We start from the raw sequence: 20,023 nt of genomic DNA, 5'->3' as shown, positions 1-20,023 counted from the left end.
ACGTCTCAAACGTATCTATAATTTTTGATGGTTTCACGTTGTTATCTTGCCTTCTTTCTATGTTTTATGTACCTTTTTATATCTTTTTGGGACTAACTTATTAATTCAGTGCCAAGTGCCAGTTCCTGTTTTTTCCGTGTTTTTGACTCTTTTCAGATCTGATTTTGGAACGGAGTCCAAACGGAATAAAAACCCCGAAATGTTTTTTTCCCGAACGAAAGAAGACCACGGAGCCTTTGGGCCAAGCTAGGTGGGCCCCAGGGAGCCCACAAGCTCCCACCATGCCACCAGGGGGAGGCGGCGGTAGGCAAGCTTGTGGCTTCCCTGGCCGCCCCCTGACCTAGGTCTTTGGCCTATAAATTCCCAAATATTCCGCAAAAAATCAGGGGAGCCTCGAAAATACTTTTCCGCCGCCGCAAGCTTTCGTTTCCGTGAGATCTCATCTGGAGACCCTTCCCGGTGCCCTGCCGGAGGGGACTTTGGAGTTGGAGGGCTTCTTCATCATCATCATCGCCCCTCCAATGACTCGTGAGTAGTTCACTTCAGACCTACGGGTCCGTAGTTAGTAGCTAGATGGCTTCTTCTCTCTCTTGGATCTTCAATACAAAGTTCTCCATGATCTTCATGGAGATCTATCCGGTGTAATCTTCTTTGGCGGTGTGTTTGTCGAGATCCAATGAATTGTGGACTTGTGATCAGATTATCTATGATATATATTTGAGTCTTTGTTGATTTCTTATATGCATGATTTGATATCCTTGTAAGTCTCTCCGAGTCTTGGGTTTTGTTTGGCCAACTATATCTATGATTCTTGCAATGGGAGAAGTGCTTGGTTTTGGGTTCTGCCATGTGGTGACCTTTCCCACTGACAGTAGGGGCAGCAAGGCACACATCAAGTAGTTACCATCAAGGGTAAAAAGATGGGGGTTTGATCATTGGTTTGAGATTATCCCTCTACGTCATGTCATCTTGCTTAAGGCGTTACTCTGTTCTTATGGACTTAATACACTAGATGCATGCTGGATAGCGGTCGATGTGTGGAGTAATAGTAGTAGATGCAGAAAGTATCGGTCTACTTGTTTCGGACGTGATGCCTATAGAAATAATCATTGCATAGATATCATCACGACTCTGCACAGTTCTGTCAATTGCTTGACAGTAATTTATTCACCCACCGTCTACTTGCTTTCATGAGAGAAGCCACTAGTAAACACTACGGCCCCCGGGTCTATTCACATCCATCATTTACATCTCCGTTTTTACTTTGCTTTGTTACTTTGTTGCTTTCAGTTCTCACTTGGCAAACAATCTATAAGGGATTGACAACCCCTTCATAGCGTTGGGTGCAAGTTGTTTGTGTTTGTACAGGATCTTGAGATACTCTTCCGCCGGATTGATACCTTGGTTCTCAAACTGAGGGAAATACTTACCGTCGCTGTGCTACATCACCCTTTCCGCTTCGAGGGAACACCAACGCAAGGCTCCAAGGCCGCGGGAGAAATCCTTTGCATACTTGCCTAGGAAGTCCCTTAAGGCGTAGCCGCAGCTGAAGGATTCCTGGTGCCGTTGACACAACTATTTCTGGCGCCGTTGCAAGGGATACACAGCAGCCATCATACGACACCTTCGTCTGTACAATGCTTCAAAAGGTGACATCTGTAGACTTGCGTGATAGTTGTTGTTGTAGGAAAACTCGGCGTATGGCAAACTGTCCTCCCAATTGTTTTCATAGGTAAGTACACATGCCCTGAGCATGTCTTCCAGAATATGGTTCACACGTTCAGTCTATCCTCCTGTCTGGGGGTGATATGACGTACTGAACACTAACTGCGTTCTGAGGGCTTGCTGTAAGTAATCCGAAAATCTTGAGGTAAACTGAATGCCTCGGTCAGATACTATGATCTTCGGAATCCCGTGTAAGCAGACAATACGAGCGAGGTACAACCTAGCCAGCTTCTGTGTGTAGTAGGTGGTCTTCATTCGCTTGAAATGGGCCACTTTGGTGAGTAGATCTGTGATAACCCATATAGCGTCGTGCCCGTATCGGGACCGGGGTAGTCCAACAATAAAATCCATGCCGATATCAACCCACTTCCACTCGGGTACTTTTATAGGTTGCATTAGGCCGGTAGGTTACTGGTGCTCGGCCTTGATTCGCTGACAAGAATTGCATCATGCAATAAGAGAGGTGATATCTCTCTTCATTCCGTGCCATCAATATTTTATTTGGATGTCCTTGTACATTTTCGTGCCTCCCAGATGGATTGAGTATGGCACAGTGTGGGCTTCTTCTAAACTTTTCACCTTGAGCTCCTCTTGGTCAGGTACGCACAGTCTTCCGCCGTACCGTACTATCCCTTGCTCGTCCACATTAAACTCTAGGGCTGTGTCGAGACTCACCTTCCTTTTTGTTCCCTCAATACTGGGGTTCCCGTTTTGAGCTTCCTTGATTTACTCGTCCAATGTGGGTTGTATCTCCACGCGTGCAACAGTGCCTTCAGGGACGAGGAGCATGTTGAGTTTGGCGAACTGGTGGATAAACTCAAGTCTTATATTCTGCCTGGAGCTATTGTCTAGGGTTGGGTTCCTGCTGAGAGCATCAGCTACCACATTTGCTTTTTCGCGGTGATAATGAATTCCTACATCATAGTCCTTGATCAACTCTAACCAACGGCGCTGCCGCAGGTTTATTTCTGGCTGAGTAAAGATATACTTGAGACTCTTGTGGTCCGTGTATATCTCACAGCGATTTCCAAGTAGGAAATGCCTCCATTCCTTGAGAGCGTGTATTACGATGGCTAATTCCCAATCATGAGTGCGATAGTTTTCTTCATGTCGTCGCAGTTGTATTGAGGCATAAACCACGACTTTTCCTTTTTGCATGAGTACACATCTGAGGCCTTTCCTTGAAGCGTCACAATATACTTCAAAATCTTTGTGTAGATCGGGAACGATCAATACCGGTGCGGTGGTCAATCTCTTCTTCAATTCTTGGAAACTATTTCCGCATGCTTCAATCCACTCAAACTTCTTATTCTTCTTGAGCAGTTGGGTCATTGGTTTGGCAATTATGGAGAAACCCTCAACGAATCTTCGGTAGTATCCTGCCACTCTGAGGAAACTACGTACATCTCTTACGTTTTCTGGTTGTTGCCATCCATTTACGGCCTTTACCTTTTCGGGATCCACGACAATGCCTTCTTGAGTCAGTACGTGCCCCAAAATCCGACTTCTTTTAGCCAAAATTCACATTTGTTGAATTTGGCGTATAAGTGATGTATATGCAGCTCACCTAATACAATATGTAGGTGTTTTGCAAGCTCTTGGGGTGTCCTGGACTAGACTACTATATCGTCGATGAAAACCACGACGAACTTGTCCATGTACTTCATGACGACCTTGTTCATCAGATGCACAAAATATGACGGGGCATCCGTTAGTCCGAACAGCATCACCGTAAACTCGTACAGTACTGGCGCCAGGGGGGCTGGCGCGCCCTGGTGCCTAGTGGGCACTTGATAGCCACCTCTCATACTTCTTTCCTCCAGTACTTTTCATTTATTCCAAAATAAATCTCTGTGAAGTTTCACCCTATTTGGAGATGTGGAGAATACGTATCTTTGGAGATGTGGAGAATATGTATCTTTGATGTAGCTTTTTCAGGTATAGAATTCCATCTATCGACATTCTCCCTCTTGATGTAAACCTTGCATATTATGAGAGAAAGGGATTAGAATTACTCCACAAAGTGGTATAACGCATAAAAACACTTAAAATAACAATGACAAAACAAGATGCAAAATGGACATATCAAGTGGCAAAATAACCATTTTTTCGATCACCTCCAAAACACCTCAAATTTTACACATGATCTCTTTCATAAACATAGACAGAATATGAAAGTTTTCCATTTTTCTATTTTTTTATAATTTATAATGGCTTAGTGAAACTCAGTGACATACCTTATACTTTACCTTAGGGGGACAGTGTACACTTCGTTATTGTTGAAATTGCTTTCATAATAATATTTATTACATGCATGCCACCATATACAACAATTTTGGGGTGATTTTGAGATGGTCAAAAAAATCACTTCATTACGGACGGACCGTTTGGTCATTTAAGCTAGTTTTTCTATTGAGGTGATTTTTTTGACCGCCTCCAAATGACCTCAAATTTTATACACAAGATCTCTTTCGTAAATACAGATAGAATACGAAAGTTTTACATTTTTTTGATTTTTTGTATAATTTACATTGGTTGAGTGAAACTCACTAACATACCTCATACTTTACCTTAGCGGGACATTGTAAATTTCATTATTGTTGAAAATGCTTTGATAATCATGTTTATTACATGCATGCCACCATCTATAACATTTTGGGGGTGATTTGGAGATGGTTGAAAAAAATCACTTCATTACACACGGACTGTTTGGTCACCTAAGCCAGTTTTTCTAACAATGTGATTTTTTCAACCTGCTCCAAATGACCTCAAATTTTATACACATGATATATTTCATGAACATAGATAAAAAATAAAAAATTTACATTTTTTATTTTTTATTATTTATATTATCTCATTGAAACTCGGGGACATGCCTCATATTTTACCTAAAGGGATACTGTAAACTTCATTATTGTTGAAATTGTTTTGACAATCATGTTTATTACATGTAAGTGACCATGTACGAAAACTTTGGGGTGATTTGGAGATGGTCCCAAAATAAACAAGGGATGTATACAAAAAAAGGAAAAAAAACCGCTTACTAACAGCAAATTTCACAACCCACGGCTTGCATATGACTTAAAGCTCAAACCATATGGGCCAAGATGCAGGCTTGTGGGGCGTGTATTAGTACTGCCAGTAGGCCCCATAGGACATATAGGTAGGCGATTCGACGATGTCGTGTCTGGTTGAGAGACTCATGCCATGTATCTCTTAGCCGGGTATATAAGCTGGTGCGGGTGCCTCTCGCTCGGCGATTTAGGACTAAACTTTCACAACCCGTTAGTTGTGCCCGGTGCATCTTAGTGGTTGGGTCAAATTTTGGTGGGCTGTCCCATGCGAGCCTCACCCGCGTGCTAGACCGCATATCCGGGTAGATGGTTGGGCTAGCCCATCTTATATGCATATTTATTTTTCCCTTTTTATTTTTTTTATTTTCATTTTCATTAATTATTAGAATTTAAAATTGATAAATGTACGATAATATCTTGTGTTATATTTCATTCATTTCATACAAAAATCTACCGCTTTTAATTCAAATGTTGTTTTTTGCTAACACCTTTTTTAACAACTATTTTGTTATACTTTTATATTTCTTTTTCCTTTTTTATTTTTCACACTTTTACTAGTTATTATAGTTTCTTAATTCATAAATTTATGATAATTTCTTGTCTTATATTTCACTCATTTCATACCAAAATCCATTACTTCCAACTCAAATATTTTTTCCAAACACCGTTTATGATAACTAATTTCTTACACTTTTATATATCACTCCAAGATCCCCGCAATTTTTTTAAAATGATGATTCATTATGTAATCTAAATAGAAGCAAGCATACACCACAAATAAATTCCATGACACCGAAATATACATAGCATTCTAGATTAATAAGATAGATACCATCCAGTACATCCAAACTAGGCATCAAATTCACAAACATACTACATTACAGTCATATATATACGTACTACAAAAGTAGACCAAGTTTCCAACAGTTCACAATCCCATGCATATTAAAAAAGGTTAAAACATCATAACATATATTGATGATGAGTAACACTAGCACCTTCAAATGACCAAGATCATGTAGGGCTACTACATGGGAACTAGAGCCTTCAGGAAGGCAGCATGTTGCCCCCTGATCCTATAGTCGTCCAAACTCCTCGATGCATCCCGTGGATGCGATAGAAGGTGCTCATAGAGCCTATCTCTGGGCTTTGGCTTGGTTAAATAGTAGGGGCACTCGTACTTCTTCTTGTAGTACACATAGGTTCCCTTGGCTTTGATCTTCTAGACTTCCTTCGCTATGAAGGACTCGATGTTCCCCTCGTTCACATCAGCTCCAGAGTTATACTGCACACACAAATGAATTACATTAATAGATTATGCATTCATGTAGTAAAACATGTCAAATGAACTAAATGAACATACAAAATTTCAACTGGGGCTTACCTCATAGACTTTGTCTTCAAGAAAGTCTGGACCATACTCGTCCTTGAACCCAGTTATGTCCACCTTCCTCTTCTTGCCCTCGGGATCCTCCTCCTACAATAATAGTACACTGCCTTAAATTGCTATATTTACATAGATCTCCAAGTAACATCTTAAATTGCCATAGTTACCTATACAACATATGCAATGGATCTTCAACAAAGTACACATAATTTCAACAACTTGTTGGAGATAACATCTTAAACTTTGTTGCAGCAATATGATACATTATGCAATATGATAGTACACTGCCTTAATCTATAAATGCATACATCTCCACGTGACATCTTAAATTGCAGTAGTTACCTAAAAAGGAAATGCAATGGACATCCAACAAAGTACATATAACTTCAGCCACTTCTTGGAGATCTCCAAGTAACATCTTAATTTTTGTTGCAGCAATATGACACAGTATGCAATATGATGGTACATTGTCTTAAACTATAAATGCATAGATCTCCAAGTGACATCTTAAATTGTATTAGTTATCTAAACAACAAATGCAATAGACCTCCAACAAACTATAGATAACTTCAGGCACTTATTCGAGATCTCTAGGTAACATCTTAAATTTTGTTGCAGCAATATGGTACATTATGCAATATGATAGTACACTCGCTTAAACTATAAATTCATATATATCCAAGTAACATCTTAACTTGTAGTGTTCACCTAAACAACAAATTGATATACAATAAATGAATCAATTGACATCTTAAACAATTGATAGCTACATCAAAATTCTTGCATTCCTTTAAAATTATATTATATCTCCTCTCCTTCAAAATTAATGCATTCCCTTTGGGCATATGATATACAAAACCCTATATATGTACAATTGAAACACAAATCTAATAAGAATAGATCTTTGTAGCATTGAAGCACAAATCTAATAAGCATAGATCTCTGTAGCATTCAACCACAAATCTAATAAGCATTTATCTGCGTAGCATTCAAGCACAAAGATGCCTATCTGTCATTAAGATATCGATAGCATTTCCGCACGGATGTAATAGGAAAAACCTAAGGCGGAAAACCTAATAAAAAAACCATCCAGAAAACCCCATCTAGAAACAGCCATCTAGAAAACCCCATCTAGAAAGCCAACTAATCTAACCATGTGTACTACCCTAGGAATGACAACCAAACCAACATATATAACCCTACATTCTAAATATTAGAACTAACAAGGAAATTGAACCACATCCTCGTCGCCAGCATGCGCACGTGGATGCACAACGCCGCTCGACGGCGTCACCTCCTGCTCAGGCACCTCCTTCTCCAGATCCGTAGCAGCGACAACGGTTACGGCCTCGACCGCACCACCCTGGACGCCGACAACATCCTTCACTGCATCTTCGAAGCTCACCGTACCCTGCTTTTCCAACACATCCCTAACCAAAACGGTGGTAGCGCGACGACCATCCTCCATTGGATAGAGATAGGACATGGAGGTGAGGAAGACGATGTGGTGCGGGAGAGCGAGAAGATGCGGTGGGGGAGAGCGCTTTGAGATGACGCGGTGGGGGGGAGCGAGATGACGCAACGAGGAAGGCAATATTGGGAGGAAATGGTGGGGGCGATGTAGGATCGAAAGTATGTCTAGAGGGGGGTGATTAGACTACTTGACAAGATAAATTTTTTGCCTTTTCCCAATTTTAGTTGAGAGGCAGCTATGGTAGTTATAGCAAGTCAAGTACACCCTACACATGCATTTCTAAGAGTGTAGCAGCGGAAAGTAAAACATGCAAGTGTAACATAAATGAGTAAGGTAGCGAGATCAAACGCATGAGGTTGACACAACGATTTTTGGCATGATTCCGATAGGTGGCGCTACCGTACGTCCATGTTAGTGGAGACTTCAACTCACGGAGGGTAATGGTTGCGAGAGTCCACGGAGGGCTCCACCCACGGAGGGTCCACAAAGAAGCGGCCTTGTCTATTCCACCACGGCTTCCGTCCACGGAGGACTAGCCTTACTCACAATAGATCTTCGCGAAGTAGGCGATCTCCTTGCCCTTACAAACATCTTGGTTCAACTCCACAACACGAAGTAGGAGGCTCCCAAGCGAGACCTAACCAATCTAGGAGGCACCACCCTTCAAAAGGTAATAGACTGGGTAGAACTATGAACTCCTTGCTCTTGTGCTTCTAAAGATAGTCTCCTCAACACAAAATCATTCTCTCACAGAATATTGATGGGTAGGAGAGGTTGATTTGGTGGAAAGCAGTTTGGGGAGGCTAGAGATCAAGATTCAAATGAATTGAGTGGAATATCTTGGTCTCAACACATGAGTAGGTGATTCTCTCTAAGAGAATGGATCTGGATATGAAGTGTGTGTTATGAGTGATTCTCCCACGAGTGAGAGGTGGGTGAAGGGGTATATATAGGAAGCAACCAAAATCCAACGATTACACACAAAGTGGCAAACTCGGTGACACCGAAGTTGAAAACTCGGTGGTACCGATTAGCACAAAGGTGTGAACTTTTTGAATCTTGGTGAGACCGATATATGAAACTCGATGGCACCGAAAAGGTGGCTAATGGTCAGATGGCCAAACTCGGTGGCACCAATACTCAAACTCAAAAATTCCGATTTTGTGTATCGAGGCACCCGAAAGTTGGTTCCCCAAACTTGGTAGCACCAATATTGATTCGGTTGCACCGATTTGGTGGCAGTGGCTAGGGTTTCTGTCTGAGGTCAAACTCGGTGGGTCAGAAATAGGAAAGTTGGTGACACCGAATTTGTGTATGTGGAATTTGACAAAATGGTTTTGTGAGAAAAATGACTGAGTATATTGATGGCTAACTTTGAGTACTTGAGCAATCAGTTCATTTTACTACCTCACCCCTTTTAATAGTATTGGCTTTCCTGTGTACTCAAATGTGATTTCTCACAAAATAGAAAATGAAGAGTCTTCTAGCTTGAAGCTTGAGCCAATATTATTCCTTTCTTGCATCAAGGGGCATCTCCACATAAACCAGAGCATCTTTTGAACTTTTCTGAAATATACTTGAAAAACATATTAGTCCAATGATGCATATGTTGTGGTCAATTATCAAAACTACCCTAGGGAGCAATTGTTCTTTCAGGCGATGCGCCCGGAGGTGGTTCCCCTCCTCTTATAGAATGGGACATTTTTTGGCACTTTCGGTCAACACGTGCTACCCCACGACCACGATACGTCCACGCGAAAATGAAACGCACGCGTATATGAATACGAGTATACAGTCTGCATACAAACCATCTGGGTTGTACGAGCTCGTTCATGGCTTGTCCGGGCTGTACGCACGCGCTAAAAAGACGATCTTGTCCTCTTTCAGAAGGGTTATTGGATCATCTCAGCCGTCCTTGTGTTTCTACCCTCCGCGTTCAGTTCAGGGGGGAGCACCAGAGTAGAAACGGGCAAGAATCGCTATGTTGGTGTGATCTGGACCCCGAGAACCCACCACCCATCGAAGCTGGTGTCGCTTGGTTGATCATTAACAATAGAGTTTGGACTACAGGTAGACTTCATCGTATGGGCTGGCCTGAATGCAGCTTGTGCCCTCTTGGTAGTCAAGTTCAAGAAACGTTGGCCCACCTTCTTTTTTGATGCCGTTACACAATTTCGGTTTGGAATGCAGTGAAGGCGTGGATTGGCCTTGGTGACATCATGACGAGTGAGTGGTCGAACAAGGTTGCGGTGAAAGGTTTGATGGACCGACATCACCCTAAAAAGACCTCTAAATCGGAAACCAATAACCTCCCTCGTGATGCTTACATCCTAGGAAGTGTGGAAGGAGCGAAATACTACGGTCTTTCAGAACGGTGCTACCCCAACTATGATCATTGTTCACAAAATGGAAGAGCGGGCTTAGATGTGGGTGATGTATTGGCTTGCGAGTCATTGTTCTGTTTGACCACTTTGTGGCTTTTGACTTAAATTCCTTCTCCTTAACTAATCAAAGGACAACTCTTTTGCCTCATTTGAAAAAAAAAAAAAAAACTAGTATAGCCACAAGATCAATTTAGTACTCGTTTGAGTAAAGTGTACATGCACAACAACAATGACCCACAATGCAATTCCCTATTTCTATCGGTAGTTTTATCGAATTATTGTCCCGCTCAAAATTTGAGTTCGTACCTTGTGATCTCTGAACCATTAGCATCCAGCGGCACACCGATACTATATGCCTCTGCGCTCCACTGGGCCTGGAGGCTGGAGGTTTCCCTCCAAGGGCAAAGATACTCTCTTTCGTTCCTATCGTCTGTTGTACTATTCAAACGAATTCAAAATCAGTACGTTAAAGAGAAACGATGGTGTCCATTTGCGAGTGGTGATGACGTTAGCAAGGAAGCGGGATCATCATGTGAAAGTAAAAGTAAAATCAGGGGGAACAAAGAACAGGCAGTCGATTTTACCGTCCCGTAAAGAAAGTAGAGAAAAGAAAAAAGAGAGCAACGGCAAGAAGTACGATCTCTGAAACGAAGAAGGCACTGTCTGGTGCTGCCCCCCCGACTGAAAATATTGCCACCTGTCCTTGACCGATGTGGAGACCGCGTATCTCCTCCTCATCCTCACCTGTACGCTGCATACTATAACTAGACGCCAACTGCCCGATTCTATGGCTGTTCCTCCGTAGAGCCTCATCACATCAGTATCTATCTCCAAAACTCTCCGTGATTAGGGAAAAGAAAGGCTAGCGCTAGTGAGATGCCTGGTATGCATCCTCTTGATTAGAGTAGTTGCTTTCCTGTTGGTAGCTTGTTGTGCATGTATCATTTATTTTGGTGAAAAATTGTGCCCAGGATTTCTGATTCCCGGATCAATCTTCTTGCATTTCTGTATCTCTTTCTCTCCATCTTCCTCTTGGCGGAGCAACGTTGTCTCTTTTTTTTGAGATATTTTTGCTCTGGCTAGCGTTTCAAACAGTCTTCCTGATGTTATTTGTTCAACTAATCTCTAGCAGTTTAACTGGCTCTGCTGTTACCTTGTCTTTTTTTTTACCAAGATTTCATCTTCTCGTTTCTTTGCTCTGCTATTTGCTGCCAAGATTTGACCCACATCTCGTCTTGTCTCAACTTTGAAGGCCGCAACTTGGGCGCCGCCGGAGCAAAGGAGGAGGAGGAGGGGGAGTATGCCAGGGTAAGCAAAACGCCCAATCCAATCCAGCCTCTCTTCTCTTGCTGGTTCTTGCGTTCGATCTGTCTCAGTCTTTGTTCCTTCCCGTGCTCTGCAGCCGCCCAAGATCGACGTGGAGACGCACTACCTGCTGTACATGCTGCTTTTCGTGACGATGTGGATGTCTTTGCTTCGGCTTCGGTCGCCGGCCCTGGCCACCGGCTACATCCCGGCCTTCGAAGCCCTGATCACCTGCTGCTACTTCGCGTTCGTCATCGTCCAGCTGCAGGTGCTGCTTGCCATCGCGCTGTCGGAGGAGCCCGCCCCGTCGCTGCTCCCGTCTCCCGTGAGCCAGTGGATCCTGGCCCTCTTCCTGTGGCTGCTCGGGGTCCTCTACTACATGAACTACGCCTCCATGAGCGCCGGGTATACGAGCTACTGGGGCCTGATCATCGCCGGGATCGCCAGTGTTGTGAGCTTCGCCATGACCGTCTACAACATGGTGCAGGTAATTCACTTCTTGTGCTGTGTTCGTTTGATCTCGGGCATTGTTTGAGGGAAGGCTTTACCCTGTTCATTGTCTGTTTGCCAGCGCCCCGTCTTTGATTAGCTGCGGATCTACGATGATTGAGCATCTTGGAACCTGAACAAGGGCCAGACTTGCCCTTGCATATGGCAGTTTACTGTTATGTTACTATCTTCTGTCTATTGTTGGATGATGTGCTATGAGTATATTGTTGGTTCTCTATCTACTATCTGAACTCAGTAAGGATTTGGCTTCACTTGGGGGACATGATTAATGTGTCGATCAGTACCTGATGTTTCGTGAAAAACTTTTCTCTATGGAATGTTTCATGAAAAACTTGTTGTGGGGATGTGATCTTTTCTTTGGTTCATGTTGATGGGGATGTGATCTTCTCCGCTCGTTAACTCTCTGTGATCGTGATCGGTTTCGGTATTTATTCAAAGTAATCTCAGACTGACTGCCTGACTGCTATAGTGTTCTTCATGCTTGGTTAATAATAGGATTTAGCTTCAGGTAAGTTAATCATCGATTTGTTCAGGGTTAGTCTCTGTTCTTATCAAATTCCTATGTTAGAGAAAAAGCTGCTCTATGAATTTAAAGGTCACCATGAAATAATCTAGATGCAGATAGGCAAGAAGAACTATAAGTTTGATAAAGGATGGGGGTTCAGAAGTACAAAGGTAGTGCAGGAATGAATGTTTGATCATGTGGGTCATACTGTAATCTATACCAGTGTGTGAGAAAATAGTTAGAAGCTGTCCATTTTATCATGCTATAACAGTAGCAGTTACAAAACCGATTATTGTGGGATCATGCTCATGTCAGATTATGAACTATAAATTAGGGGGTTAGTAATCAGATTGTAATTCTGACCATAACAGAGGAAGAATATCATGATTGGCGTATATATGTAGCAGCAAAGTAGATAATGTTAGGGGAGGGTCTATATGCAATATGAATCAGGTTCATGATATTTAATCCTTGCAGGTCGGCACAAATGGAAACCTGTCACATGCATGTTCAGTAAAGTTTGTATAGAGTTGCATAGTTAGCTACGGATGCTCATTCCAGTAGGAAATTGTTTTCAGGATACTACATGCTAGGGTTCTCTCCAACTACAAATATTTAGTTACAGAGAGGGTAAGTTATATTCTTGATTGTTGATTGAACAAATACACAAGCACATCTTTGAAAATTTAGAGGATTTGCTAAAGGTTATTTCTGCTAGCATACCAAATTTAGTGATGTTTGCCTGAGTGAATGTTTTGTTTAACTAAAAGGGCGCATAACAGGGCAAGAGAAAATAATGTTATCTCAGGATCAGAGAGCAGACATGTACATGCCAAGTAAGTAAATGTGTAGCGCACGTTAAGTTAAAGGATAAAGAACTAGAGGCCAGTAAAGCTCAGGTTATGCATCAGAACAATGCCTCGAGCATTTAGTAAGCTTTGTTGAATTGTTGTAAAACCATGCAGCGACGGATCTCGGTGCTTCTTCGTCGACGGACAGTTTCGATGATGGTAGTGGTTGGTGGGCTTGCCTTTTTTTTGATAAAAGGGTTTATTACTTAAAAAGGTTTAAGCATTACACCCAGCCTCTGCATAGCTAAGATGCAAACAGCCATAGTCCAAAAGAAACGGTAACCGAAAATGGCAACAAACGTAATACGATCATGTAGACGTAAATCATCGTTGCCTATGGCGGCCCAATCCGGGGATCACGCTGCCACCCATGTGGGATAAAAATATCCCTCGCCACCTTCTCCGGTCGTCCAGAAGCCACCATAAAAAGGTCCCGAAACTCGGGCCGTTGTAACGTGGATCACGAACGAAAAATACCTGTGCATCGGAATAGAACCTGCAAGCGAGAGTAATTTTTATCATTGAAAACCTTATCATTTCTACTCAGCCAAAGCGACCATATAACGACAAGCGCTCCTACCCGAAGGATGGTTCTAAACTTAGTATGAATCCCATTTAACCAACTGCCAAAAACATTGGCAACGAAAGTGGGTGGATACAAGTTGAAAGCCATTTGGATAGCCGACCAGATAGAACGTGCGAACTTGCAGTCAAAGAATAAGTGTTTTATTGTCTCTTTTTGATGAAAAATACACACTTCGTGCTTCCATGCCATTTGCGTTTGAAGATGTTATCTTTAGTTAAAATGACAAGTTTGCGAAGGTACCACACAAAAATCTTTAATTTCAATGGTACCTTCATCTACCAGATTTTTTTGTTATTATCGACTGGGATATCGGATTGTACCATCGTCCTATACATGGAACCATCGAGAATTTACCATTCTTACATAGATTCCAACAAAACTCATTAGTACCTTGTGACAGCTGCACCGATGCTAGGAGGCCTAACAAGGTATTCCAGGATTGCAGCCTCGTACCGATTAAGTCTCGTGTGAATGTCACGTCCGGTGGTGAAACTTGCATAACAAACGCAAGTGTAGCACCTTTATGGCGCACGATATCGTATAAGGTCGAATACTGTTCACGGAGGGTGGTATGCCCTAACCACTTATCCTCCCAGAATCATATTTCCGATCCATCCTTAACCTTATATACACCAAAGCGAAAGAAATATTTCTTAGTCGCCATTAGTCCGGCTCAAAAATGTGAATCCCCAGGTTTCCAGATGACCTATGATAACGGTTTCGTGCCGACGTATTTTCGTCTAAGGAGTGTTTGCCAGACACCATCCTCCGTAAGTAGCTTGAAGAACCACTTATCCAAGAGGGTTGAGTTCTGAACCTCTAGGTCATGAATACCCAGTCCTCCCTCGTATTTTGGTCGACAAACGACATTCCATTTAGTGAGTCGATATTTCTTTTCCTCACTATCCCCTTGCCAAAAAAAGCTCGATCGGAAGTAATCCAATCTATATAAGACTCCTTTGGGTAACTGAAAGAAAGATATCATATACGGTACCATATTAGTTAGTTCTAAATTTATGAGCACCAGTCTTCCCCCCGGATAGTAGTTTTCCTTTCCAACTTGCGAGTCTTTTTTGCAGACGTTCTTCAACGTGCTTCCATTCCACATTAGTTAATCTCATATAATGTATTGGAATACCCAAATACTTAATAGTAAATTGCCCTTACTCGCATCCGAATAACTCGGCATATTGAGCAGCTGCATCCTAGGCCTCGTCGAAGCAAAACAATTCGCTTTTGTGGAAGTTAATTTTCAGCCAAGATAATTGCTCGAAAGCTGACAATATTAGTTTCAGATTCACTGCTTTATCTAAGTTGTGTTTCATAACTAGAATCATATCATCTGCGTATTGAAGGATTGATAGTCCTCCATCCACTAGATGTGGGACCACTCCCTCAATCTGACAATCTTGTTTAGCCCGGTCAATCATGATTGCTAACATATCCGTCACTAAGTTAAATAGTATGGGAGATATGGAGTCTCCTTGTCTTAACCCCTTTTTTGTTTTGAAGTACCGTCGTATGTCATCATTGACTTTTACTGCGACGCTACCTCTAGAAACAAAACTCTGGATCAAGGCACACCACTCTTTTGAGAACCCCTTCATTCTCATAGTTTGTTGTAGGAACGACCAGTTGACCTTATCGTAGGCTTTTTCAAAGTCTATCTTGGAAATTACACCATTAAGGTTTTTAGTATGCATCTCATGTACCGTTTCGTGTAGAACAACGACCCCATCCAGGATATTCCTACCTTTCATAAAAGCAGTCTGTGTAGGTTTAACCACATGATCAGCCACCAAATTTAGTCTAATGGTTGCCACTTTTGTAAAGATTTTGAAACTAACATTTAGAAGACAGATAGGTCTATATTTTTGAATCCTTCCTGCCTCTAAAATTTTTGGTAACAAAATGATCTTCCCAAAGTTTAGGCGGAACAATTCTAGTTGTCCGGTATGCAAGCATCCGAGTAAATCTAGAAGATCCGGCTTAATGACTTCCCAGAAATGGTGGTAAAACTTAGCAGGGCAGCCATCTGGGTCTGATGCCTTATTATGTTCCATTTGGAAGACCGCCTTTTTTATCTCCTCTTTAGTGAAGGGAGCATTTAGAAATAAGTTCTTCTCAACGGATACTTGGGGGATATCCCCTATTCGTGACTCATCCATTGAAATATTTCCTTCTTGTGGAGCACCGAACAGACCTTTATAATATTTAGTAATATATGCCTTGAGTTGCTCTTGTCCTTCGATCTGACCTTCCTCCTCATTAAGGGAATGAATACGCTTTTTCCTATATCTGCCATTTGCGACATTATGGAAATATCGCGTATTCGAGTCCCCTTTCAGCAAATCTAGTGCCTTAGATCTATGGTACCATTTGAGTTCTTCCTCACGCAGCATACGTGCTATTTTCACGTTAGATTGGCCTTTAAGCTCAATCTCCTGCGGTGATAGAACACGCACTTCTGCCTCTCGATCAAGCTCGTCAATGATGGAGCACATGCGCGCTTTTTCTTTTTTAAGAATACCAGTTGTGTGTCGTGCCCAACCTCGAAGATAGATGCGTAGATTACGCATTTTATTATTCCATCTTCGAATAGGCGAATCACCATAGACCGGTTTTTACCAAACCTTTTTAACTAGCTCATCAAACCCATCATGTTCCAACCACCCGATGTACCAGTAGATAGAGTGATGGGGGCATGGTCAGCTAATGCATCAATATGTTCTAGAGCGCGTACTGTTACCAACGGGTATTTATCCTCCCAATCGGTACTCATCGGTATCCGGTCCAGTTTTTCGTATGTTGGATCGGGAAGGCTATTCTCCCAAGTGAATTGCCTACCCGTCATGTGTACCTCTCTTAAATCCAAGTTGTCGGTGACAACATTGAATAAAAAAAGGACAATGATTATCAAACCTCCCTTTACTTTTCTCATGAGGGAACCTTAGCATATTAAAATCTCCACCTATTAGAATAGATGTGGGTTATTATTAGCCAAATTGACCAATTCACGGAGGAAGGTAGCCTTATGAGCTTCCTGAGCAGCACCGTACACAGCCACCAAGCTCCAAAGAAAGTTATCAACTTTATTACGGATGTTGAATTTAATATGAAATTCACCATCCAAAGAAGTTAACACCTCCATGGACTCGGATTTAACGTCAAGCAAGATGCCGCCCGACCTACCGCGCAGGGAAATAGAATGCCAAGTAAAGTCCATACCGCCACACAAGTGGACTAGGACACTCACTCAGAAATCACGTCTCCCCATTTCGGAAATAGCCATGAACTCCAACTTATGATCCAAAAATTGTTGTGCAATATTCAGATGTTTAGCCAAGTTGCCAAGACCTATGTTGTTCATGAACATGTCATTCATTGGGAAACAATGGAAGATTTTGATATTTTTGCGTTTTCCGCGTTTTTTTTACTTTTTTTTGCCTTTGGTGAATTTAGATTTTCGGCATGAGGCGTAGAGATCATAAATAGATCCTAGCTCATCCTCATCCATCCCCACCTCCGTTACCGCCCCCACAAGGTGACATAAAAGTTGTCATTCATAGAGGCATTCGCTTCATCATCATATTCAGGTGCAGTAACCGGCCAACTGGACACTCATGGAGAGACCTTTAAACGGTCATACTCCACGTGTTTCAACATGTTGGCCGAGACAATATTTTTTTTCTGATTTCTATCTAAAAAAACTCCAACATTCTTCAAAGTTGATGATAATTTAGAATTGGAATAAAAAAGAAATGACTTGTTGGTGGGCTTGCCTGGTTTTGCGAAAAATAAGAAAAGAGTTGTAAACGTGATTCTTTTTAAGATTACAAATATTTTTAATAAAATATATTTTTTCAAAAAGGTGAATGAATTTTGAAATCCCGAATGTTTTTCAAAAGAGCATTTTTTTACATTCCGAACAGGTTTTGAAAGAGATGATATTTTTTAAATTCCAAAATACTTTTTAAATTTATGAACAAAATTAGAAAAAATGAGTATTTTTTAAAGAAAAAGCACAAAATTAGAAAAAATGAGTATTTTAAATTCCAAAATACTTTTTAAATTTTCCAAAAGAGATGATATTTTTCTGATTTTTGAACAATTTTCAAAACACAAATTGTTTTGAAAAATAAAAAGGAAAAAGAAACAAAACAACGAAAAAAAAATTAACAAAGAAACGGGGAAAGTGAAAAAAAGAAGGAAAAACCCTATAACAAACCGAAAAATTGGTAAAAGAAACAGAGACCAAGTTCAGAAAACCTTGTAGAAGATTCCCAAAACCGGCTCTGCCTCGCTGTGTAAAATGGATTAGAGATGTCCGTGCGCGCGACGTCTCATACCGTTTTCCGTTACACCGGCGGTTTGGCGCCAAAGCTCCCTTTTGTTCGTACCGTTTGTTCAAAATATTTCAAATCAGGGTGTGAGTTTCGTGTTCATTTGGACTATCGCGATTCGTCGCCTGTAAAAGCAAAACCAGGTAAGAGAATTGCGCATGAGTGGTAAGTTTTTCAAACGAAGAAACGTGAAAAGAAAAAGGTGGCAGTTGAGCTCCATCCAGACTGAAAAAGCTGCGTCTGCTGCCTCCATCCAGACTGAAAATGCTGCCACCTGACCATGTACCATCTTGACCAATGTGGAGACCAAGCCACGACCGCGTCCCTCCTCCTCACCCTCGCCCGTATGCTGCATATAAAGTAGACGCCAACCCCATGGCACTTTCGTTTCAGAGAGCTCCATCGCTGTTTCATCCAGAGCCCCGCCACGCCAATATCTCCAAAACTCTCCGTGGTCAGGGAAACGAGCGGTGCTAGAGAGATGGATGGTATGATTGCATCTACGATCCATCCCTCTTGATTAATCGTCCTAGGTTTTTCCTCTCGGTGGTTAGTTCTGCCTATTACTATTCTGGACTTCTGGTGGTTAGTCCTTGGTTTCTTTTTCTCCGTGTTCCTCTGATTTTCCATGGCGATTGCTCACTTGGGGGTTTCTTGGGCTTTTCTTGTTGTTGTTGTTGTTGTTCGGGGGTAGTGGCAACTCGCACAGTTCCGCCTTTGTGATCTCGCTCTGCTATTTCGCTGTCATGCCACCAAGATCTGACCGTCTTCTTGTTTCTTATCATCTCAACTTTGAAGGCCGCAATCTGGAGACCATGATCGTCAAGATGGCGGTTCCCGTGATGGCCGCGCTGCTGCTGTTCACGGCGTCGGCTGTCCCCATGACGCCAGACGACTGCGCCTGCGCCTGCTTCCGCTCCTTGGTCCGCAATAACTACTTCCTGACGATCTGGGTGCTCTGCCAGATCAACATGAGCCGTGTTATGGCGAGGGAGGCCGTCCTGGCGCCGACGCTGGCGGCCCGGCTCTACTACGCGGTGGGCGCCGTCGCGTGCTTCCTGGAGTTCGCGCTCGAGCTGTACATGATCCTGGTGCTGGTGAGTGTGTGTGTGCTGTCTTCGTCAGCGAATTGTAAAGTTTCGGCTTAATTTTGGGCGCTAACGAACTTGATCTCGACGTTTTCGTCAGTGCCCCGCGGCTGTGGATGATGCTGCTTAGTTGCGCCTGCCCAAGGATCGAAGATGGATCGTTTTGGAGTGTGGAGATGCGCCCTTCTGTTTAGTTTCCAAGTACTCTGCTATACAAGTTACAAGTTTCGATTTGCCAGTATGTTCGCATTTGGGTACGAGTCTTATCTTAGTAGTACGCACGTATCATTTTGTTCTTATCTTGTTCCGTTGTGGTTTAGACTACGTACGAACTTGGACGGGATTTGAATGTGTTTCAAGCTGATCAGCCTTGAAGATTGGAGGGCAATCACCGAATTTATGGCATTCTGGTTGGGGTTTCATACTCATGTTTACCATAATATGAAAATTCTTATTTATGTGACTGAGAGACTCGATTTCTCCTTCTTGACGCGTTAGTTATTTGCAGCCAGTTCTTCAAGGTTTATTAGCGTAGGCAATCAGCTCTGCAAACGTGTGGAAAATTGAGCTTGGTGTGGTCTCGGGGCGTTTGCTGTGCACGCTCCCGATGAAGGGCATCGACGCTCAGCAATGCACCTACTCGAGGATCCGTCTATCTTTCTGTCACGATACGCTGCATGCATGCTAGCCGCAGTCGCGCAGCTGCAGGTCGTGGTTGACACGCCTCAACTTTTCTTTTACCACGTTATTCTCATCTGTGCAATACATACGTTTTTTTCCTGTGCACGACA

General features: G+C 42.4%; 2 protein-coding genes across 2 annotated transcripts; both read left to right on the top strand.

Moving 5' to 3' along the window:
* Positions 1 to 10,803: 10,803 nt before the first annotated feature.
* LOC123429762 lies at positions 10,804 to 12,208 on the top strand. Its single transcript, XM_045113762.1, has 4 exons — positions 10,804 to 10,927; positions 11,297 to 11,352; positions 11,447 to 11,836; positions 11,921 to 12,208. The coding sequence occupies exons 1-4, from the start codon at positions 10,921 to 10,923 to the stop codon at positions 11,936 to 11,938; spliced, it is 471 nt and encodes a 156-aa protein (XP_044969697.1). The 5' UTR covers positions 10,804 to 10,920; the 3' UTR covers positions 11,939 to 12,208.
* Positions 12,209 to 18,523: 6,315 nt separating this feature from the next.
* LOC123429761 lies at positions 18,524 to 19,695 on the top strand. Its single transcript, XM_045113761.1, has 3 exons — positions 18,524 to 18,632; positions 18,943 to 19,241; positions 19,333 to 19,695. The coding sequence occupies exons 1-3, from the start codon at positions 18,626 to 18,628 to the stop codon at positions 19,360 to 19,362; spliced, it is 336 nt and encodes a 111-aa protein (XP_044969696.1). The 5' UTR covers positions 18,524 to 18,625; the 3' UTR covers positions 19,363 to 19,695.
* Positions 19,696 to 20,023: the final 328 nt, after the last annotated feature.

This window comes from Hordeum vulgare, chromosome 2H (genome assembly GCF_904849725.1).
Source record: "Hordeum vulgare subsp. vulgare chromosome 2H, MorexV3_pseudomolecules_assembly, whole genome shotgun sequence".
In the NCBI taxonomy this organism is placed as follows: domain Eukaryota; kingdom Viridiplantae; phylum Streptophyta; class Magnoliopsida; order Poales; family Poaceae; genus Hordeum; species Hordeum vulgare.
The sequence above is the reverse complement of the archived record's forward strand: the minus strand, read 5'-3'. Positions and strand labels throughout refer to the sequence as shown.

Bases quoted from the DNA above. Each gene is read 5' to 3' on its own strand.
- LOC123429762 (XM_045113762.1), top strand. The intron at 11,353-11,446 runs GTAAGCAAAACG...CGTGCTCTGCAG, and splicing joins AGGAGGGGGAGTATGCCAGG to CCGCCCAAGATCGACGTGGA.
- LOC123429761 (XM_045113761.1), top strand. The intron at 19,242-19,332 runs GTGAGTGTGTGT...CGTTTTCGTCAG, and splicing joins TGTACATGATCCTGGTGCTG to TGCCCCGCGGCTGTGGATGA.